This window comes from Maniola hyperantus, chromosome 6, assembly GCF_902806685.2.
Source record: "Maniola hyperantus chromosome 6, iAphHyp1.2, whole genome shotgun sequence".
In the NCBI taxonomy this organism is placed as follows: Eukaryota; Metazoa; Arthropoda; class Insecta; order Lepidoptera; family Nymphalidae; genus Maniola; species Maniola hyperantus.
In genome coordinates, this window is record NC_048541.1 from 16470285 (window position 1) to 16495699 (window position 25415).

At 38.5% G+C, this 25415-nt stretch overlaps 1 protein-coding gene across 20 annotated transcripts in view; it reads left to right on the plus strand.

Annotated features, from left to right (window-relative positions):
- ATP8A (ATPase phospholipid transporting 8A1) overlaps window positions 1-25415 on the plus strand; it is an 87729-nt gene that overhangs the window by 12518 nt on the left and 49796 nt on the right. Inside the window, exon 1 of one of the 20 annotated variants that reach the window (XM_034969181.2) lies at window positions 20446-20868. The exons of 18 other annotated variants lie outside the window; for them this stretch is intronic. In XM_034969181.2, coding sequence (XP_034825072.1) covers window positions 20751-20868 — 118 coding nt within the window. In that variant the 5' untranslated portion in view covers window positions 20446-20750. Of the gene's footprint in view, window positions 1-20445; window positions 20869-22683; window positions 22949-25415 lie in introns of those variants that run through there. One more of the 20 variants, XM_034969186.2, reaches the window with a different exon arrangement.

Genomic DNA, 25415 nt, shown 5'->3' on the forward strand with positions numbered 1-25415 from the left:
CCGCGGGGATCAGCTAGTATACTAATAAAATAGACTAATATATACTCCATAATCGTACTTAAGGAGAAACAAATATGATTGTCGTCTTCAGTTTGTAAGATAATGTTTCAGTTTGTAGTCCGGATAATCGCGAATCCGTATAATCGAGTTTCTACTGTAATAATATTTAGGGATGAATTAATGAACTCTTCGAGAGTGTATTTCCGTTTTGTTTGTTTGTTTATTTAATTCTCTACCGACTTTCCACTCATTTTGTTATTTAGAATTGTTTATATAAATAGCTCGAGCTTTGGAATTAGGTAAGTGTTTGGAAGTGGAATATTTTGAATACTTAGTATTATTTTACTGATTTAGATTTACTTAAATTTGCATTTATTGTGTATAATGGTACAGTAGGTACTGATTCTGAGCACAACTATATTTTAGAGTATTCGTATACCCTCTTCTTACTAATGTAATATGACAAGGACAGACACAGTTTGACAGGATTAAAAATTTAGAGCTGTCAAACCGCGTGATTTTAGCTGCCCGTCGCGAGCCTATTGTTTAAAGTATATAGCACTATTTAGTCTTTTAAATGTAAAATTCATATTCCGTCCCGTTTTAGCAATATTAGAAAGAAGAAGACGCAGATACCTACTCTAAACTTAGTTTAGAGAAAGACAACAGAATCGGCGTCAAAATGTTGCCATAAATATATCTCGTTTTAATTAAAACTTAAGTCTGAGTTGAGTCAGAGTGCGCCCTATGGATCTCACCCTAAGTAACCACTACGCTATCACGGCTCTACTGAATCCCAACTATTTTTTTTTTTATTCAGACACAAGTTAGCCCTTGACTGCAATCTCGCCTGGTGGTAAGTGATGATGCAGTCTAAGATGGAAGCGGGCTAACCTGGAAGGGGTATAGGCAGTTTTTATTAAACCCATGCCCGTTTGGTTTCTACACGGCATCATACCGGAACGCTAAATTGTTTGCCGGCACGGCTTTACCGGTAGGGTGGTAACTAGCCACGGCCGAAGCCTCCCACCAGACCAGACCAGAAATTTAGAAATTATAAAATTACAAACCCCTGCCAGGAATCGAACCTGGGACCTCCCACTAATAAGACTACAGTGCAACCACTGTGCCAGGCAGGTCGTCGAAAACTTAATCATACAAAATACGTAATTACTAATTACCGCTGACACGTGTTAAACTGAAAGTGTTACGCCACGTGACAGAATTTTACGACAACATTAATACGCTACGAGGCTACGAGTTACGAGTTACGAGGTGATTTGACGTGATCTGTAGCGATGCGCGCTATGCTATTGCTACTTTTTAATAATTTTCATTTGGTGAATATTTTTTTCACAGCGAAAATGTTCATGGTCGATGGTAATCACTTAACTGCTCGTTTGCTCGCTTTTTTATTATTAAAAAAACTGGTGATTTTTCACGGAAAGTGATTTTTAAATTTTCGCACTTAGCTACAATCGTTGGCTACATTAATCTAACCAGTAGGTCGATTTCGTACTGCATCAATCATTATTACAATCTCAATTATTGTGATTGGCTGAATTTGTGCGATTCTTGTTGCAACAATGCATTGAAGCCAATAGTGAGCGAGCGTCAACCAATCAGAAGTCATTGCGATCGTGACATTGTAGCTGTCATTCTACCGCAATTGAGGCTGGTCAATCAAGATCAATAGTTCTGATATATCACAGGTTGGTTTTCACAGAAAATTAATTTTCGCATTTATGATTGCGAAGTGCAGTGCGAAAATTAGCTTTTCATAAAACGTAACAAATGATTGTATGCTATATATTCATTGATCTACATTTTTTCCCTTTCTAGCAGCACGCAGCGATGCGAGTTTTGTCGCTAACGCGCTCTTTAGCTCGAGTCGATGAAAGTGTGCGGACGAAAAAATAATAATTTTCAAACTTTGAGATTTTACTTTGTGATTTTTCACAGGCTTCTTTAAGTAAGGTAGCAAGTATTACAAATGAAAAGGCTTTTCAGGTGATTTTTCACATGCTACCTGTGAAATGGTCCATATCTAGTGATGTGCTAATTTCAACGATGACGACATCAGCTTATATTCGGTACCAGGTCAGAACAGTTGACTCAACGAAAAAACAGATTCTCTTTTGTAATGAGAATCACTATTGTCTATAAGCTAACTTAATCCTCGCTGAATTTCGAAACGAATGTCTACATTCCGTAAACAAATATTGGATGCAACACTATTCTGTAGACGCCGAGCTGTGTACGTATGTACGTACGTATGTAATCATCTGGATTACATCCCTCTTTGTGGTGGGTAAATCTGTTTGCTGTCTTTGTTAGGGTTTGCTTCACTTCTGTTTGCTTCGCTTCTGTTTGCTCAAAGCACATATCTACCGATCTTCTTCATTAAGCAAAACGAGTTTCATTCCGGAATCCGTTTGAAAGCTAAAGTACGACTTACGAGATCCGAAAGTGTGGCAAACAATATGATAGCTTCGTGGCCAAGACGTCGCTTCGACTTCCTATTCGGGGAGTCCAGAGTTCGATCACGGGCCTCGTAATTTTATGGAGTTACTAGCTGATGCCCGCGACTTCGTCCGCGTGCATTTACATTTTTCAAAATCCTGCAGGAACTCTTTGATTTTCCGACATGAAAAGTAGCATGTGTGTTAATCCAGGGTATAATCTATCTCCATTCCAAATTTCATCCAAATCCGTTCAGCCGTTTTTGCGTGATTGAGTAACAAACATCCGAATATCCAAAAATCCAAACATCCACACTTTCACATTTATAATATTAGTAGAAAAGTAAAGTAAGTTAACAATATGGAGTCTACTTCTCCATAATGTTCTCAAAGATGTATAAAGTCTACGAATCCGCTCTTGGCCAGCGCGGCAGACTTTGGTCTTTAATCCTTCTCAGCTCACCCATGACCCGTGCTCAACACTGGACCGGTGTTGGGACAACCTGACAATGCCAATTTACCTAACCTTACCATTGAAATGTAAATATCTACTTATTCATATTTCGATTGATTTAAAAAGGATTTAACATAATTTTGAATAAAAAAATATACTTATCTACTAAAATAAGTATTTACTTAATTTAAGGTTTAATAAGAAGTAAGAACAGACAACTATTATATTAAATAAACTTAAAACCAAATAAAATCTAAAACCTCATCGAGACCACCGCAGCGACGCAGTGTACCCATCAAGATGCTGGCAGCATTACCCCTTTGGATGACTAAACTAATTCTTTGTCCAAGGTAGACTCGATAACCCTTGTTTAGAAAGAGCTCGAGCCCCCGTCCCCACGGCCCGTCTCCTCACCAAAAGGCACGAATATGAAGCTCTCGATGTTAATTTTGTATTCATCCTATCTTCCACAACACACGTGCTTGTCTTGTCAATATAATATGTCACCCGATAAGCGGCATCGTGTCACAATAAGCAGCGACATAAGTGAAGTTCGCCAACAATTCAACGCTCCAGCGAGCCAGGTATCAGATTACGCCGCGGCGGACGCGCCCCCGGCCTCGGTCAATTCATTTATCGATAATACGATAATACGATAATACCCGCGTTAATATTCAACGATATGATACGACAAACATACATACATATCACTATTTTATATTAATTACGAGCAAATGTGTCGAACCAGGGCGAGACATGGTGATGATTTTGTTGTTGGTACCTACCTAATTGTTCACAATTAGAAATCCCTAGACTATTGTACTTAGTTGGATTGAATATTTTTGAATTTGAATATTTATTTATTACTTACTAAAAATTTTACATTTGACTTAAATGGAGTCCCTAAACTAGGCGATCCCGTATCTTAGGGGCCATCACCATTGTTTTGACTAATTCTCAGAACAGAATGTATTAAAAACCTAAGGGTAGATTACAAGAAACTCAAATAATTAAATAAGAAACTAAGAAAGCAAATTATATTGGAAGAAAAGCTTATCCCTTAGCGTGGAAAACCTGGAAAACTTTGACTGTAATAAAGTTTTGTTATAAGAAAGCTGTGACAAAGTTGAAGTTAAAGGAATTCCCCCGACTCCGCGCGCTTATTTGCACTATAGGATAAAGTACGAGTATATGTAATGAAAAATGTAATTTCCATCCACCACATGCCTCGAGGTCTCCCGATGTTACTGACATCCCACTCACAGCATATTATGTTAACATCAAACGCTTTATTCTTCAACTAGCTTATTTTCGCGACTTCGTCCGCGTGGACTAGGTACACAAATTTCAAACCCCTATTTCACCCCCTTAGGAGTTGAATTTTCAAAAATCCTTTATGTTCTAAAAATACGTTTAATAAATGCTTATCTCATATTATTATTGTGTTAATTTTTTCGCAAATGGTACGAAAAGTAGAGTATTTTCCTCGGTGATAAAGCTGTCTTAGTCTTGGGTGAACTTAAATCCCTCGCTACACTCAGGACTCGTCTTAAATCCCTCGCTTCGCTCGTGATTTAAGTTTTTAACACCGTCACCGAGTAAACCTCGAGTCCTTCGTTACGCTCGCGATTTAAATCGTCACCCGCGACAGAAGACACTGCTTTATCCCCTTGGTTAATAATCTACTATATATACTTACTTACAAGATGTAACGGCCATAAATATTATATTTACTTTTATGTACCCTCAAGGGTTTCGTTCAACAATCCTGGGCTCACAAAATACAATACAATACACTAAAACACACAAACTTAGCATACAGAAGGTACCTAAGTATAAGGAAGTTAGGTACATAGTACACATTAAATGGACTTCTTGCTTGGGTTTTCTGTATTACAATAATAATAACATGATAAGTACTTATGTTTATTTGTTAGTAGGTACTGTAGCATTGGGTCCAAAAGATGTGGATTACGATACCACTAGCGACATCTGTGGGATCTACGACTCCTACGCACACTGCGTTGTAGGTAGGTACTAATAATTATTATGAATTCGTAACCTAAAACCTAAAAGATTGATTGAAGTTTGTGTATAATAATTGCACATCTCAATCGATTGTGTCGGTTGCTGATGCAATGTTGACCAAAGTTGGTAACTGGATGGGTGACCGACTTTGGCTTTTACCTTGGCCTAGTTACCTACATGCCTCGCGAGTATGAGCGTTGGTCCCTGTAATATTATTACAAACCTGGCAATAATCAGCCTAAAATCCTATGATCCTACTTACCTACCTAAGATCGAAAGCCTAACAAAAATAATAATTTTACACTTAGGTATCTACTAAAAGCATGCTGCATGTCCCTACCATTACAAATAAGGAATTTAACTACTAATAGAAGAATGTCCCAAATAAGGAAGTTGATGCAAGGAGATAAAATTAAAAAGCGGGAAGTTATGACGTAGACATACATAAGTCATGAGTCACAACAAACAAACCAACCTAATCAGCCTTCAGACAATATTGTTATACAAATAATGTGACATTGTCGCAGGTAATTTCGTTACAAGCTTCCGAGCTGAGCTTTCAGCTTTCCGCCCAGTGCGGGCCGGAGACGCGAGGGGCGACCACGTCCTTTCATCCCAACTCGAAAACGGCACAATCGAGGCGCGGAAACTTTCACGACTTAAAAATTACCTTGTAAAGCACCTCAAAACTTTTAAAAAATGACATAAACGACGAGCAAAAACTTTTAAAATTAAAAATGCTGTAAATAAGGACTTTAAAATGAGTTTTTTCTTCGATTTGCAACGTCGTATACTTTTTAACTAGTCTTTAAATACTTAAGTGAAGCTTACTTAGTAAAGAAAGCTAAGTTCGCAAAAACTGAAAACTTGTTACGAGTGAAAAGTGTTTTCCGATGTTGTAGGTCTGTACCTAATAAAATAATTTCGTGTAAAAGTTTACGTAGGGTAAAAGTGTTTCTACTTTAAACGTCATTCATTTGCAGGTCTCGTAATTCCCTTTCGAATTGATCTTTTTCAAAAAAATATTTTCCCCTATCCAAACAAAAGATTTTTGTACAATTATGCATTAGGTAATTAATAAAGGGAAGAAAAGGCAGGAACAGTAACAATCCTTGAACTTTAGTTTGTCTACTTGTATTTAAAGAGTTTTTCATCAACGATTTATCTGGCTTCCGTGTTTCCCGCCACGTGCCACAGTTATACCTACATTGATTTATAAGTAAAAGTACAATATTATATTATTACTGCAAATAAAGCTACTATGGCCACGCATTCTCTACATAACTAAGTCTTTTTAAGGCAAACCTGAATAGGTAAGTACTTCTAGGCAATCGCATTCCAACCTAGATCTCGCCAATGCTTACCACTAGGTATATTCATCCGCAAGTCTATTTAAATATACGGTGATAGCCTAGTGGTTAAGACTCCGGCCTCCTACTCGACTCGGTCCGAGATTCGATCTCGAATCTTTCAGTTTTCAGAGCTATTGTGCGTTACAAGCTATTAAATATCATTTACTAGATTACAACATGGGGTTATTCAAGGGGCGGACCAACAAATTCCTGAAAGGCCAGCAACGCATCAGCAGTTCCTCTGGTATTGCAAATGTTCATGGGCGGCGGTAATCTTGAAAAAAATAGCTTTACGGGCGAATGAAAATATCGTTAGGAAACCTGCATGCCTGAAAGTTTTCCATAATGGGATGTGAAGTCTGCCAATCCGCATTTGGTTAGTGTGGTGAACTATGGCATAAATAATTCTCAGATTTCCCTCTTAGAATAAGAACTTCTCATTTTGAGAGGAAAGCCGTGCTCACTAGTGGGCTGGCGATGGACGATGAGTAAAATAATGAAGACTACTTGCCTTGCTTACTAGTTTCTAGATACCTACCAAGTACCAAGTACCAAGCAATTAGCAATCAAAGCAAAAAAGTATTTCGAAAATTATGCAGCTGTTTAAGTACAGAAAATACCACGGGAAATTACGAGGAAAAATACAGTAGCTACTCATCTATTGGTAGCTATACACCTATACATTAATACCTACCTTATTAAATTACGTTAAACTTGAAAACTTTCTGTTTGACCGATTTTTTCAATTTGCAAATCAAATCATATTTTTCCCGCCAATCTAGATTTTCTTGCTCGATTCCGTTTTCTCGCAACTCAATCACTTCATCTACCTACCGCTATTTCAAATACGAGATGGAAATCTTTGGGGTGTTGGAACTTTTACACTTTTTAAGAATAAACTTTTTTTCATTGTACAATTTGCGTATTTGTAACGCTTTTAAGCGTTTGAATAAATGAAGTATCGTAGTATAAACTTAATGGATGGGCATATTGTCAAAATCAGACCACTCCAAAGGATTCATGATATTGCCAAACGATCATTATTTATTTATTATGGACTAGCTGATGGTTTGTTGGCTTATTGGTTTGTTGGTTTGTCCTTCAATCACGCCGCAGCGGTACAACGGATCGACGTCATTTTTTGTATGGGTATAGATAAAGACATGGAGAGTGACATAGGCTACTTTTTAACCGACTTCAAAAAAAGGAGGAGGTTCTCAATTCGTCGGAATCTTTTTTATTTTTTTTATCCCGGGAAATCAGAGAGTTCGCACGGGATTTTCAAAAACCTAAATCCACGCGGACGAAGTCGCGGACATCAGCTAGTCAAGTCATATATAAAGCTGGACCATCACGCAACAATTACAAAATTACAATGCCATCATTTTTGTACTTTTAATAACTAATTTTGGAAAAAAATCGTTGCCCATTTTGGAAATCTAGGCACAAGGCAAAAGGCTACACTTTCGCCATCAATTTAAAGACCCAAGTCCACGTGAACGAAGTCGCGGGCTTTCAGCTAGTTTTAAAATAAAAATTCAAAACGCAACCATTTGTACTGAATAAAATAAACTACGGATTTTCTAGTCATTAGGACGCCATTAAACAGCTGTTATGATTATTTAAATTCACTGCCCACTGGCTACAGGCAGAGTACAGAGCTAAGTACGTAAATTCTGTTGAATCAAAGAGGTACGAATGCTAAGTGGATATTGAAAACGTGAAGGTTATAAGAACTTTTCCTTCTAACTACTACTGAAAACGGGCTAAAATTTGGTATTCAACACCCACACCAGCCAATTTTGTTTCAGTAATTTTCGTTGCAAATAATATCTCTCTTTAGGAAGTATTACGAAAATACTTACTGTAGATTCTTACCTATAAACTTTTTCACGTGTTTTTTAACTATTTAAGTAGTATTATAAACTAGCTGATTCCCGCGATTTGGTCCGCGTGGATTAAGATTTTCAAAAATCTCGTATGAACTCTTTGATTTTCTGGGATAAAAGGTAGCCTATGTCACTCTCCAGTTCTTCAACTATCATGTAAAAAAATCAGGTTAGTCCGTTGCTTCGTTCCGTGATTGAAGGACAAATCAACAAACAAACTCACATTCGTATTCATAATAATGGGTAGTGATTGGAGAGATGTAGTTGCTCGTAGCACTTACAACACAATTAACCTTTAGTTGCTACAGCTTAAGTTCATTGATCGGAAGGAGGTTTGACCCTCGACAGATCACAAGGCTTCCGTTCGGAAATAGAGACGTCGAACTTTTAAGGCCCCATGCGAACGGACGCCTAGCGACGACGCGGGGGAAGATACACATCCTAACAAGATGAACTATATCTAAATATATAAAAGGAAAAGGTGACTGAATGACTGACTGACTGATCTATCAATGCACAGCTCAAACTACTGGACGGATCGGGCTGAAATTTGGCATGCTATTATGATTAGGAATAAGGAAAAGGACTGAATGACTGCGCTATCAACGCCACGCACAGCTCAAACTACGACACGGATCGGGCTAAAATTTGGTATGCAAATAGCCAGAGACTATTTAAACTCCTCAGTGTAAATAGGTATTATGAGCTGCTAAAAAATTATACTGCGACATTTTCTTATTTTCAAACTTTATCTCAATTTGATTTTATTGAAATCAACAAAAACTGTATTTGCATTACATTTTAAGATTAACTCATAGTAACATGAAATAAATATTTTTCATTATTTTCATCTTACGTGAAGTTCCATTCTCCCAAAACAAAAGTAACAATGTTCTAAAAATAGTTTCATTTCAAATGTGGAGCCAAAATAATAGAGCAGCAGAGAGAAATACGGCCGACCCAAATTAGGGAGGCATTGCAAATTAGAATTATTACGACTAACGTTTGGAGGAAATGCATTTATTTGAGGGGCGAACGTTCGTTCTGTTTTAGAAATGAGCAGGAACGGGCACCGAGGCCTGTTTAATGCAAATAACGTGAATTAAATATGAGTAGAGGGCTCCAAGCTTTTAAACATGTCCATAGAGGCTGAAACAATATTATTTAAAACACGGAAATGAAACACTTTTAAAAACAAAACAAAAAAATCCTTTAACAACAGAGAAAAGTTTTTCAACCTGGCCTATATTTTTGTTTTAAACGCCTCACTGGTGGACAGTTCCGTTGCAAGGCTACGGACGGGTGCAAACCTAGCTTTTTTGCTCACCCTACCATCTCGTTCATTAAAACTTGCACTCCTATCAAGTAAGCCAAAGCATAACTTGGTAGATTAAAGTTCAAAGCACACTTTTACGGCTGTAGTAGCACCTAAGTCTGGTTTACTAACGTAATGCACTTCAAAATATGTGAGCGAGCCGCAGTTAACTAGTTCTAATGTCTGTACTCTTGGCTGCGCTCGGGAATGTTCTAGCGATTAAATCTAGCTCACTGCTTTAGAAAATAATAGTCGCTTGTGCTTTAGAACTGAAAATACTTATATCTAGCATGGCCAGTTTTGCAGTTCAAAGTTCTAACTTATCCAAAAAAACCGCGTCTGCTTTCTATCTTACTGTTTTCTACTCAATTCACGGTGGTTTGATTGGACCTAATAACAATTAATTGTGAAAGCCGCGCGGCTAAATCCTGCTGCCTATTGTAAAAAGTAAATCGATCGATATATCGAAAGAAATGCTGATGAGGTCAGTACAATGATCACTGACGTGACCCCTTCTCGCACATCGTAAACATGCTGTTGACTCACGCATTCGCTCTGTAAAATACACTCCTGACTGCTCTAGTGAATTGTGCAATGGCCCGAATTTCTTGCTGGTTCTTCTCAATAGGATAGGGATACACATTCCGAACCAATGCGGTCGATTGTGTGTGACTCGACTATTCAAAATCCCTTTGTAAAAGTTTATTTGAATAAAAAACTTTTAGCTGTTTCATACGCCTCGTACACATTTTGTGGTTCTTTGCGGTCTTTGCGGTTCTTGTCGTGCCCTCTCCTTCATTAAAACTTTATATAATCCAACTAGCTTATGCTCGCGACTTCGTCTGCTTGGACTACTCAAACTTCAACCCCCTATTTCACCCCTTCAGGGGTTTGATTTTCAAAAATCCGTTCTTAGCCGATGCTTACGTCATAATAGCGATCTGCATGCCAAATTTCTGCTCGATCCGTCCAGTAGTTTGAGCTGTGCGTTTATAGATCAGTCAGTCAGTCACCATTTCCTTTTATATATTTAGATATCTCTCATATCTAGCTGGTACTAAGTCAAAATACAACTTAGTGAATTAGAGGTCGGCCCAAAAGTTTCCTAATGTAATGCACTTCAGGATAGACGTGAGCAAGTCGCGAGTTTTAATGTCTATACTCTGTACACGATAGGTTGCGCTCTAGAATGTTCTAGCAGTTAAATCCTTAAGTTTGTCAATTAAGTTCTTGGGAAACTATACATATAATACTCCTCATCACACATACAATATCTCCCGCGTAGTTGACTAGTCTTCATTAATAACTACCGTAGCCGGAATTCAGTAAAAATAAGCTATGCTACGGTCACACCTGCGCGTGATGAACGCGGGATGCGGGATGAATTTATTCGTGCACACCTACACGACTGATGTAGTCTCCAGTAGGTGCTTCAACAAGCGTCTGCATGACATGTGTCTCGTCGCGTCGAGAGTGATGTGTACTTGTGTGAAGTGGCGGAGGAGGACCTCCACCACGTCTTATGGAAGTGTTCAGTGTACGAGGACCTCCGGCGCACCCTGTTGGACGGGTTTATTCGTGAGGGGGAGGGTCCAGTCTTCTACCAAAACCTTATCGCTTCGGCGGAAAGCTTCAGGAAGCTACGGCAGGTCGCGCACCAATTTCACAAGAGGAGTAACAGCTTGGCACCGTGATCGTGGCCCAGTAGGAGTTTGAGAGAGGATCCGGACCGCTGAGCACGCGGGGATCTGCGTGATGTGAATTTCTGCCCCAGAAAAGGGAGACAGACTCCAGGGATAAGGAAAGAGATAAACAACTTGTAGGGAGTCGAGTTGGCGCCCCTGGGAAACACGTCCAGAGCAAGTCCCGGGGGGCTCTCCCACGTTTCGGCCTATATAACCGAGAGGTTGGTGGGGACATGGGAGGTGATGGGTTGTTCTAGTCTAGTAGGTGTGCATGGCGCCATTAAAATATCGCGGCTGGCGGCGAAGGGCGGGCACGATTGACAGTTCCGCTTCGTAGTTGCTTTAGTTGCGCAGGTTTGGATGATACTTTATAATAAGTCAGTGACAAAGTTATTCGATTATAAAGTAAACAATAATAAAATCGATATAAAGTTGACGTTGGCAACACGAACGCACGTATTATACTTAGTATTCAAAAGGGAGTGTCACTCATATGAAATGAATAAATGATGAACGGACCGACAAAACGAATACGCTAGCAAGCCCCTTTGAATCGACTCTTTTATATAGGGAAGATAATATAAACAAACTATTGGTAAACAAAGGATTGGCATGTGCTAAGTAAAGTAAAAAGTAAAAGTAAAATATGCTTTTTTGTACACCAAAACAAAAACAATAGACATATAACATAACCATAACTAAGTATACCTATTAAAACTTTTTAATGCTTACTTTAATTCAACATAATAAAAACCTTTGGAACCTTCGTATGTAATTAATTAATTATCACCACTTTATCATCTTACAAAATATTTAACAATTCTGACCATCAAAAAGAGTAACATGTTACAGTACGCGCGGCGAGAGTTTGGCTTTGACCGTTATTGCGCAGAAATCAGAAATTGGGTATCAACGGGCAATTAGTGGGGTGCGGGGCGGGTGTGTAGGCGCACGCGGTGCTCTGATTGGCGCTCCACTGCTCCAGTCGTTCCCTGCCTCTGTTTGTACAATCACGTTCACAAGTGAATTGCTATTTTCGTTAATTGTTTATTATATAAGAATCTGAATAGCACTGCTGCTAAGACTTTTTTTTAATGTTAACTTTTGTATTTAATAATTATTTTAAGTTTTCTTTTGTTTGTATGTACCAATTTTACATGTATCTTGGAATAAATAATTTTATTAAAAAACAATTATTTAGAATTTTCATCGCTGTCTCTGTAAACTTTAAAAGGAAATAAACATTTTATATAAGTAAAATAACTATCAATAGTTTTAATAAATGAAGAAGTTTATCTATTTCGTATTATTTTCTAGCATTATTACCACTGTACATGAATTTTGACCCACTCAAATATCCAACCTGGTACATAAAAAAGGAAAAGTATTGTGTGCGTGACAGTACCCATGCGCAGTAATCCCCTCCACCCGAAGGTCAAAGCCAAACTCTCGCCGCGCGATCTGTACCTATCCAATCTATCCATCCATACTAATATTATAAATACGAAAGTGTGTCTGTCTGCTAGCCTTTCACGGCCCATCTGTTCAACCGATTTTGACGAAATTCGGTACAGCGAAGCGAATATCCCGGGGAAGGACATAGGCTACTTTTTATCCCGGAAAATCAAAGAGATCCCACGGGATTTTTACAAAACTTAGTTCCACGCGGACGAAGTCGCGGGCATCATCTAGTTTGGAATAAATTATTTGACTTGTAGGTCCCAGATTTGTTCAAGAAATGCCAAAGATCAAACTACTGACCGGCCCCTAAAGAAGGCCCTGAATAGTCCAAATAGCGGCCAAGACTACCTTAATAGGTGTATTGTGTGTCCAAAATAAATTATTTTTCTTTTGTCATCGCCGTAATGGTCGCCACAGACAATGACCCACAGTCTGACTTGTGACTTAATCAGGAACTGTCCGCAAACGGGGTGACCGGGTTGTCACTGAGTAGAGTGCCCATAAAGCATTGATACAAACTAGTACAGTTCTATACTTTTATAGGTTACCTGTGCAGAAATTTTATTTTTAGATCGGAATTCCCTTCCTAAGTCCAATGATTAGAAGAAAAATTCTGTGGTATAGAAGCAGGCGTTACTTTGCGGAAGTCCATGATATACAATGAACCAAAAGCTTAATTTGCTGTAGTCCGCTGAAACAGGTCGAATCTGTATGATGCAACATGCAGCATGCGAAATGCACCGCCCGCCCTAGCTTTGCAATTGTGCATTGTAAGGTGTACATCTCCTGAGGATGCTCCGGTGTCGGGGCGAAACGTGCGTCGAGTGTGGTTTGGGATTTGTGTGGTGCTGCGTGGTGGTGGTGCGTATTGCTTGCCTAGTGGCTGCTTTTTCCTGCATGGTTAGCAGCGGGAGGGCGGTGCATTTCGCATGCTGCTGGTAACACTTATTCGTCATTTTAAGGCATTCGTCAGTCAATTATTTATTACACTGATGAATCTGATGATTCACTTACCTATTAAAAGGTATTTCTATAATCGTTACAAAACGTAATGAAAACAACCATTAAGAAATCATTTAGTACTTACTTAATGTACCTAACGGAAAACTTCTACATATAATGCCACTAAATTATTAGGTAACTTTCTCAATTTATGTTTGGAAACGGGAAAGTCCCCAATTTTCCACCAACTTGGCCACAACATAAAGGCGTGCTGTAAATGCTGTAATCCCGTGTATGGGTTGACATGACGTCACCCGTAACCTAGCCTAGGCCAAGAGGTCACAGGTCGCAACACACCTTTCCGCGCCCATTTTTCGCTCCTGAAAGACGGCTTTGTCTAGTCACTAATAAACCTCCCTTTGACTTTGTCCTGCTCACTTCGTAACTACAAATGGTCTTTTTATTGGGAGGTCTCAGGTTCGATTCCTGGCAGGGATTTGGAATTTTATAATTTCTAAACTTACAATAAGTTTTTTAACACTTGGACTGCACCATTCCTCTTACTGTGATACTATTAAAGTGAATTGTAAAACATCTTTGTTAACCTACATTTAAGCAAATAAAAGATTGGTTAATTGATAGATAATCAATCTTTCAATTCTTCAGCCTGATTTTGTAAAAATAAAAAAATTAGAATAGGAACTGTATTTTCTTTAAATTATGAAAGGGGAACAAAACGTGGAATCTGCAGATTTTTCTTTATATTTAGGTAAGTTTCTGTGTAACGTAGAATCCCATACAAAAAAGGATTTTCAGAAATTCTACGACGACGAATAAGCCAGTCATTGATAAGACTCGTAAATACTTATTACAATTTCTCTTTGAAATGCCGCCATAATAATATTTGTTTACATAATTGTACCTAAGTACATTTGTGTGCTATTTTCCCACAGTGGCGGGGGGCCATGCAGTGTTTGTTTTGGGGCAACTGGCAAGACGTAATCTTATCGATGGATAGGCAATGTCGCAACGTTATCAAATGCGGGAACAACTTTAGTTGATATCAGTGCCTTAATGACGTTGGTCGACTCATTTGTCGACGAGTTCGTGATAGTTTACGTTTTAGTTTTTCTCGATTGGATTTTCCTAACACTTACTTATGTGTGTTTTCGTAAAGTAGGTAAAGCCGAAGTAAAAACAGTATTGATAGCCTGCCTAGTGGTTAACATATCTGCCTCCTATTCGAGAGGTCGGAGATTCGACCCCGGGCCTCTAACTTAGCTTTTTGTAATTATGTACCTACGGTTTAATATTTGAATGTAGATAACGGGTATATACCACGATCAATTTGATGTTTTTATTTGTCGATATTTCAACCCAATTGCACGGGTCGTGGTCACGACGGGACTGCGGTGCTGCGAGAGATGACGTTCGAGCTGTCAAGGGCAGGAGCGAACTACCCTCTTTCTTGTTATTTTCGCTGGAACTTCACGAGCTGTCCGGCAACATACACTCACTCATAACGTCACTATTAACTTTCGATGTCGTATGATGCTGTCTTGGTTTGCATAACTCTACCACTTAATTCCACATACTTGCTAGTTTAAAACCACGAAATTTAAGCTTTAAAATCATCGGTTTAATATTATCACAATTCAGCGGTGAAGGAAAGCATCGTAAAAACCACAAGAACTATTCTATCTACTATCACGTAAGTATTGGAAATAAAATAGTATTAAGAAAGTAGTAAGAAGTCTTTAATTGAAACTAAGCGAATTTCGGTATCACAATAATTTATCCTAGTGTCTCTTAAAGCTAGATTTATGTGAGATGTGCACTGAATTGCCATTCCAAAGTTGCGCTTAAGCTTAAAGCTAAACTATTGAGACTGGATCTAGGCTACATTTTATAAACAAACTAAGTTATATTACTTTTCCTGTCCTACTAAGCATAAAGCTAGTGCTCTATACTGGACTTCATTCGCTTGGGTTATGGTTTTTAGGGCTTTGTACCCGCAGAGTGCCAAGGTGACCCTGTTACTAAGCCTCCGCTGTCCGTTCGTCTGTCTGTCTGTCTTCTGGGAATCGAACCCGGGACCTTCCACTTATAAGACCATCAGCGTTCACCACCGCGCCAAGGAGGTCGTCAAACTATGTACAGTACGCAGCAGAAAGTAATGTCATCGACCTTTAAGTTTAGAAGGAGATGGCAGATTTGAAGAGCGTTGTCCCTGTCATTGAGACCGACAAGACGTCATATAGGTACGAGTGACAGAGACAACGCTCTACAAAGCCGAACGGTCATTCTAAAGGCCGACGTACATTATTTTCGGCCGCGTACCACTGTACCTATACATGTATAGAACGCGACAGGTTGAGATAGCAATCGGGGTATCTGGCGGGGGAACCCCCGCACCGGATTAGCGCGGGGGGTGTGCGGGCGTGCGGGGCGTTTCCTCCTCGGTTGCCCTCTCGATCTGTCGCGTACTATAGGTACATTGTATACTCGTAACTTAGTATGATCTAACCAACAACACGAAACGGTGTGAACAAAGTTTAGGGAATAGCTTTCAAGAACTTGAACCAAGTAGTTAGGTCGGTGTGAAGACCTATAGCACTAGCACCACCTACAAACTCTTGCGAAGCTACAGACCTAGGTAGTTGAGCTTCTTGTGTACATCACGTGTGCCTGTTCCATTTAACTTATCTGGCTGAATTTCCTCACTCGATACGCGTTGTGTAAATAATTAGATATACAGAAGTACTTAATGGATAAAGTAGGTTAGTCAGTACTTTTTAGGGTTCCGTACCTCAAAAGGAAAAACGGAACCCTTATAGGATCACTTCGTTGTCTGTCTGTCGGTCTGTCAAGAAACCTACAGTACAGGGTACTTCCCGTTGACCTAGAAAGGTGGTCTTATAGCACACATAAAGGTACGGACAGACGTGCTAAAAAAAAGCGTGCTTTTATGCTAGCTTAATGTTAGCATGCTCATGCAACTGTTCACATTTGCCAGCAATAAGCATGCTTAAATAAACTGTAGAGTTATATGTTGTATGTTGTACTGAGTACATGCTAATAAGCAAACCCTGTTCAGACGCGCTCGGAGCACGCCCCCTTCTACCCGCGCCTCAGGTAGCATGCTCGAAAATCAAACGTCGGTTGATTTTTGAGCATGCTCGAAATAAGCATGCTCATTACATGACACACGTGCTACTAATGAGCACTTGCTCAATAAAAGCATGCTTTCGTGCTAGTAATGAGCACGTCTGTCCGTAGCTAGGGAAAAATCCGAAAACCGTGAATTTGTGTTTACGTAAAAAAATGAAATTTGAATGTGTTCATGAACAAATAATTAAGTATACCTATAGTATTTTTAACTTTCAAAGTAAGAATACTACTTATACGAAGTGGGGTATCATAATATGAAAAGGACTTTACCAGTACATTCTAAAACTGATTTTTATTCATTTTTATATGTAATAGTTTTTGATTTATCGTACAAAATGTCGAAAAAATACGACTGTAGAGACTGTAGTGCGGAAGCCCTCGATGCGCGAGTCTGACTCGCACTTGGCCAGTTTTTTTTTTCAAATATAATGTAATAGATATATGTATTACAGCTGAACTATTTAATATTTATTTAAGTTGGAATTGTTGGTCTCAGAAGCCATCAAAGTTTGACTTTGACATAGTTCAGCAATATATACTTACCACCTACTTTAAAAACGCGGAGCAAGCAGCTAAGTAGCTATAATACTTAGGTAGGTACCTACTACCTAGTAGGTAGACAACAGTGCTTGAGAAGCATTATGCTCTATAGGCCACTTGTGAGCTTTATGTCTCACGTCTACAGTTTTAAAAGTTTTACCGCAGTCTTTTGTATTCTTCACTAACTTTTTCCGGAGATTAAAATGATTTAGCTACCGAACTTTAAAGAAATTGGTAGATATAAAATATTTTTAAACCGTATCGCGATTTTTTCCCCTCTATAGTCGACACATTTTAAACTGAGTCGTCGACTTATCTGTTTCGCTCGCACTTACAGGTCGTAGGTAAGTGCGAGCGAAACAGACAGATAACTCGACTCAGTTTAAAATGCGTCGACTATTAATAGTGGTTGATTTCACATGAAAATAATATTTAGGTCCCCCTTTTTTTGTTGACGGGGAGGAAATCTTATGATACCCGATTTCTTTGGGAAGAGATCGGGTTATGTAGGTAGGTTTGTACCCACTAAAACCCTCTCGGTGGCCATCCTTAGCGTAGGTAAGAGGCTCCGCGAACTCTAAAGAACGTGCGCCAGATCCTCTCTTGCGCGACGCCATTGGACTCATTCTGGATGTGCTCTACTCCCCTGGCCTGATACACCTTGCACGTAGTGTAGGCAGAACAGCTTGTGACCCTGGAAAGCTACCGTCTTAAATAAAACTAATTTCTATTGTTTTGGTTTTGGTGTACAATAAAGAATATTTTACTTTACCGACTCTAACAGCCGTACTTAGGGTCGGTTGTTTCAACAAATTTTGACGGACACGTAACCTTTAAATATGGCGCTAACGAACGTAAGAAAAGAAAAAGCGTTGATTCAGCATCTATTAGCGCTAACGTTCCTTAAAAAGTTACGTTTACGTTAACCAGTGCTGGCGCCATTGGTGATCGTCAAATTAGTTCGTAACTTCATACTTCTTACAAACGGAATATTTTATTTACAAATTATAATGGAATCAATTGAATTCAATGCTTTTAATGGTAGTTTTTTTGAAGATGAAAGAGAATTTTTAAAAAAGAAAAAGTGTTTAAAATGCGAAGTAGCAATATAAATAACTACATAATTTAATATAAAATGAAATAAAAAAGGATACGGAAAAGTAAGTTAATTTTTATGGTTAGTTTCGTAACCAAAATAACAATGACGAACAGTTTTTTGTACAATGAAGCAACGCTCTTAAATTAACAGATGTTAAAATTCGTCTAACGTAACGACACCAATTATGGACGGTTTAAGGACAAAAAAATATATATTTCAATATATCTCCTTAGATAAGAAACATATACAGTTAGAACTAAATGTAGCATGAAGGTTGGGTTTTCCTTTATGTAATTTAATTTTAATAACTAGGCTAAGATAACTAGGTCAAATAAAATAATTAAAATATTCAAACTGTATTTAAAATATTCATTCAACCAATGATGTACAGTAAAAATCTGGTAATGGACACCCAATAATGAACAAGATCTAGTAATGGACGCCCATTAATTAACAAAATCCAGTTGCGGAGTTCGTCCGGGTAGGTACCACCGCGGTGTCCGTTATTCTACCGTGAAGCAGTATTACTGTGTTTCGGTTTGAAGGGCGCTGTACGCCGACGTGATTACTGTTCAAAATGAGACCTAAGAACTGTTGTCTCAGGGTGATGAGTGCAGTGCAGTGTGTCGTATGATACTGCAATGCAAAATTATGGGACGCACTGCATCTGACATGGGCAGGCGTATCACTTAACATCAGGTGAACGTCTTGCTCGTCTCATCATTCAATGATATAAAAAAAAAAACTTAATCAACTAGGAAAAGAGCTAATAATCCTCAAAGGGCTGAACAGATTTTTATTAAACATAACATCCAACCGTCCACCATCATACATCATCATTCACCTTTCATCATCATTTACCATCTCGATAATTTCAGCTGTCAAACAGAAAACACCGCATCAGAATCGGTTCATTCGTTTATAAGCTACGATGCTCTAGACAGCTACACAGATACATATGTTAAACTTATAACAACCCTCGTTTCTTTCGTCGGAGGTTAAAAAATAACTGAAATAAAATTGATCTCTCCATCACTGGGAACTGTAGAATTCCAGTAATGAACATAATATGTCTATAACTGGGTATTCTTTAGTTTCCAATTATGGACATTTTATGTCCATTACTGGATTCTGTAGAGCAAAATAAAAATAAAGTAGTTACTTTGAAAGAGAAAATTGAGCATCGCACAATAAAGCTCAAATTCTAGAACAGACAAAAAAAAGTAGTTGTGACACAATGTTCATGATTGGTAAATGCTTGAAAAAAAAATCCAGTAATGTACATCATCAAATTTGCATTACAAATCAAAACTGTCCTGGCTTATTGCTGTGGATTATTTGGTCAATTTATCATACTACACATAAAATAATGTCTCATTTCTATACCACACCTCTATTAGAGTCTATAAACAAAAGTATTCACTTACTTTCTTAATGATTTCCTTAATAGAACTGGATTATTTGTGAACAACTCACTGCACACGAAACTAACCATTCGCCATTTTGAAACAAAATGGCCGAGGGAAATGATACGTCACCTTTTGACAGATGGGCTGTCAAAGTCTATGTTTAAGTGTTGCCAGAATTTAAAAACAAATTTGTACCCTTAATTTATAAACTTTTTTCTTTTTTTGTCCATTATTGGGGTGATGTACAACACTGGTGTCATTACCTTACGTCTGTTAAATTTTAACGAACGAATCTTACGAAGACCAATGGTTTGAAACAACCGGCCCTTAGAGTCACTTAATCGTTACCTACTTAAAAGTTAAAACGAGACAGAGCCTATATCTCTCACATAAATCTGTCTCGTTTTAATTCAATCTTAAGTAACGATTAGCGACTCTGAGTACGGCTGTTACTATCATAGTTTTTTAGATATTAACAATAAATCTCTACAAACAAAGTTAGTTTTGCGGTTCGTCAACAAAAGTGATTCTTACCGTTTTTTAAACATGTTACAAATAACTTAAAAGTTAACTCAGGTAACCTACGTATAGTTACTTCAATTAACAAAAGACTAAAACGGTGCTAAAATCGAGTGTTCAAAGTGCATATCATAAAACGGCCTAACTAAAAGAAAGAGTGGCCCAATGAAGAATGAGTCTTTCAATCTAAAAGAAAATAACAATAGTGTCTTAATCTCAAAAAAGACAGAGTGTTATGTACTTATAGAGTGTTTAAATCTCAAAAAGTGTTTCTATCTCAAAAAGTGTTTCTAATATAAGTCGAAAATGACTCATAATATTATTAGACGAGTTTTAATCGCAGTGTAAGAATAGGGTGCCCTATAGCTATTGGTAGCTGGTTCTAAATAAAAGTGTTGGTGATGACGCTGGTGGTGGGGCGGTGATGGCGTGGCCGGGGGACGCTCCGGGCGCGGTGGAGCTGGCGCTGCACCAGCTCTCCAGCGCGGATACCGTCGACAGCATCGTGCCCGCTACCACCGTGCTGGATGCACCGAAAAACAGTGAGTCAAATATCTTCATTGGCTTTACAGTCATTTTCAGGGTTCTGTACTTGAAGGGTGCTAACGGAACCCTATTACTAAGTCTCCGCTGTCTGTTCGTCTGTCTGTCAGCGGGCTGCATCGCACTCAGCGTAGTAAGTAGGTAAAGAGTTGAAATTTTCACAGCAACGTATAATAACAAACAAGATGACAAAGGCAATTTGGAAAATGGCTGCAATGCAATATCTTGTACCATAGTCCGGAGTACGGAACCCTTTGTGTGCGAGTCCGACTCGCATTCACCGGTTTTTCCCTAACAGTGACAGTAGGCAACGACCTGTATATTAGTCTTTCATACTTACCACAACATAAACAGAAATCTAAGTGAAATAACACGTCAGGTACTATACGGCCCCAACAGTTCCTAGAAGAAAAACCTACAAGGCATACCTACCTACAGTTTTTTCAGGGTATTTTCTACCTTCATTCCTAAAGTACGAATGAGTATTATTCGAAAAGAAAGTGACGCACCCATGAGTGTTTAAATCTAAAAGTAAATGACGGTATCAATCTAAGGGCTTTTCTTGACTATGTTTATCAATCTATCTGTAATCTGGCGATTAGTGACTTAACAACGACTTATGGCTAGCGTTAGGTAGGTACTCTGCCTATAAACTCATAGATATTACAGATAAGTAGTTTTATTAAAATTTCGGCCTTAGGGCAATTTTTTATTTAGATAGTTAATGAATAGCCATTTTCACAAGGTTTGTCACAATACTTGCTTCTGTATACAAAAAACTATACTCAAGTAAATACAGTTCAAGAAAATAATTGTGAAGAAACCTCCTTACTTCTGATCTAATCAATTTAACAAGATATTTTAAGTCGAGATGTATTATTATGATTCCTTAGTAGTGTCGTACAGACATGTCTATTAGGCATCATCGTCACAAGCTATCTGACTGCGCACACTGGCGACATGACGCAAGACAAAAGTTTGCTACACCCCAGGTTTGCCAGGTCTTTATCTATACCCATGCAAAAAATCACGTCAATCCTTTGCACCGTTGCGACGTGATTGAAGGACAAACCAACAAACAAATACATTTTCGCATTTATAATAGGGGTAGGTACTGATTAGGTGACTCTAATACAGCTCACAACAGTTATGAAGCGTGGAACAAAAAAATTCAAAAAGCACGCACTCGCAACCGGATGCTTCACCTACATTGGCAGGCTTCCATGAAAAATATTCTAAGTATATCGATGCTGGCAGGCGTCAAACGTAGGCTACGAAACGTCTACGAAAATGCTACGAAAGACTATCTAGCGATGATCTAGCGTGAGTGGGGCCGTCTAGGCAGCGCGGCGTGGCAAAGATGCTAAAGATGCTAAAGAAGCTACATGTGTGCTGGTATTGTACATTACATACATATATGTATGACGGAGATTCATTTGGATTTAACTACACGTGGTCATTGTTGTGTGGACATCGTACGTTCGTATGCATTATATTCTCTGACATATATTTTCATAGGTTCTCCGCTTTAAATGAAAAAAATTAAGTACGTACAACGTAGGTACCTATTTTATCTAACTGATGGCGTCATAACAAGTAAAGACAACCAACAGTTCGAAAAGCAGTTTTCGCTAAGAAAAGTTGGCAAGAAACTCCGAAATCACTCTTTTTTGAGTGCAAAATATTTGAATACATATAAAGATAATTTGTCTTCGCCACGCGACAAAAAGTCGTAAAACAACTAGTCTTCCCTATGCCCTTACTCTCAGTTTGCGTAATAATACAATAAGATTTAGGCATTCGACATTCACCTTGCTAGGGCTTCGCTGACCGCAGTCAGTCCGCAGCGGCCGAGGCAAGGCATCATGTTGGTGCAAATCCTCATCATGATGTACATCGTCACTTGCCTCATGTTCTACGTCGCCCACGTGATCGACTACTACTTTACCGTGCTGTGAAGTGGGTGTCGTGATGGGTGCAGTGTGGGTGTAGTGAACGTGTAGACTGGGTGAGGAGACCGTGCAGCCATGTGGATATCGTTGCGATCGCTCATCAACAATGACAGCTTTGAGTATCTTGGTAAGTAATCTGCCTAGTCACAGGTACGTCGCCCATGTTTGATGTTATCCACAACTATTGTACCGTGCTGTAAAGTGGGTGTCGAGATGGGTGAAGTGTGGGTGTAGTGAACGCGTATATCGCTGCGATCGCTCATCAATGACATCTTTAAATATCTCTGTAAGTGGCATGCCTAGATATACGTCGCCCACGTGATCGACTACAACTTTACCGTGCTGTAAAGTGGATGTCGAGATGGGTGAACTATGGGTGAAGTGCGTGAACGTATAAACTGGGTATTTAATTCCTTATAAACGCACGGTCTATTCTCCGAAGTTAGATAGATGCTTCGATTAATTATAGGGGTGCCCGATATCGAACTCCCAACCCATCGTATAAAAGGTGGACGTCTACCGCTAGGATATCACCGCTGTAAAGCTGTAGGGAATAATTTCATCTCAAAATCATTTTTGAATTGTTCTCTTTACCTATTTATGCTACAAAACAACAAAATTAGTTAAATTATTAATTTCAAGTAAATAGGTAAGTAGGTACTAAGTGGGTATAGGTAATTCAAAACTTTATAATATTTTATTGTAGGTACCTACATATCTAAAACATTGCATCAGATAATCTGCCTATCTAATCACTCGAGTGATTTTATATAAACACGCCGTGTAGGTATCAATAATAATAATCGATGATCTTACCTATAGCTATATCTTAGACTCAGTAGATAGGTACCTATGTATGATTGTAGACCACAGTTGTAAACCAATGTTACGATTGGCAGGTACTTATAGATCTAAGATGAATGTCATCTAAATGATGATGTCGCAAGATAATAAAACAATTCACGATGATATCAGAATTGGTCGCCTAAAGTACTAATACCTATTAAGATAAATAAAACTAGTGGCAGGCTATATTATAATATCTAAGTACCTATTATGTTATGGTTAAATCATTAATATAGGTAAGTAAGTATATGAAACACCCGAGTGAAGCCGGGCGGATGAGCTAGTAGGGTTAAGTACTAAGTACATATTTTATACATTAATGCACCGAGGCGTTGTACTATTATATATTGTGCCGAGGCGGCTATTTCATACTTAGCCGATCATTTTAAAACCACCATTTTGCGCCTACTAGGATTAGTATAGTGTTGACACCTGCCACTTTTTGAGTTAAGGTTTACCATCATCACAAATTCAGGTTTTAGATTTTTTTACAGGAGACAATTAAAATAGTTATCAGAGTTTTAGGAATTATTTATTTTAATTTCAGATTTAAATAGGACAGACATTCCATTAAATAAACTTAAATCTAAATTAAAAGTAAAAAAAACAACATTAAATTGAAACTTGCAGTGTTTGATGATCATTGATGATAATGTTTCTATTTATGTACCAACATATTATTTCAAAAACAATTCGCGCGCCAAACGAACGACGAATTCAAACCTGCAGTTCCAAAAACCCACAACAATTCTGTACCTATTACCATAGCCTGAAAAACGAGGTGACCCGCATCTGGCAATTTTAGATTGGTATACCTACCAACTACCAACTATTCTGTATTAAGTAAGTAAGTAGGTACAAAAATTGCACATTAATCACTGTTATGTTAGTTTTGCGTTCTGACTTCGCTTACTACGAGTATGTAAATTCAGCCAACCCTTTCGTTATGGGCACAGAGTATATAGGTAGCTACTTTGTAAAGTCATTGCGGCTCGGTGTGTCCGCTTCGCCAGTTCGCAGTAATTACTAATTAGCGACTAATTAACGCGTCGTGTTTGTGTCCACGCGCCGAACCTCATTAGTGCAGTAGGTACCTACTACCTTCCCTCTGGAGCGGGATATTGCACGAATCGACATAGTGCATGGGCGAATAGTTCCCCTGCAGTTCCCTACTTCCTCATTGGCCTGAACGGAACATGCTGTGTTCGTACCCACCAGTTAATATCTAATTACCTACATGGAATATGATTTTTGTTTTATTTAAAACTAGCTTTTGCCCGCGACTTCATCTGCTGCACATATGCTTGCTGTCTAACGTTGGACGTTCGCGTTAGTTCTTATTAAAAGTGTAATACGACCATAATACGATCGAGGAACCCTTATACCCGGCTGAGTTTATTGTGGGCTCTTCTCATACCTGGGTGCGTTTGGAACCCTCGTAGCTTTAGTTTTAAGTTTGCGTAATTATCACTACCTACTAGGTATATCTTACAAATCCAACAACTGACAATCAAAAATTGTAATTTATTATCTACCTATTTTGGATAAATTATTTGATTTGATTTGAACGGCTATAGTAATATGAAGGCGTCCACAATGCGTATCGCGTAAAAGCAAGGAACATTATTTAGTTATTTACTCTAGGGCACCTAGGGTGTCTAGGAAACGGAGCCGCTCTCGGCTCGAGTCGCAGTTTGCACCAGCTTTCTTCTTTCTTGAATGTACAAACAAAATCATAACAAGAGTAA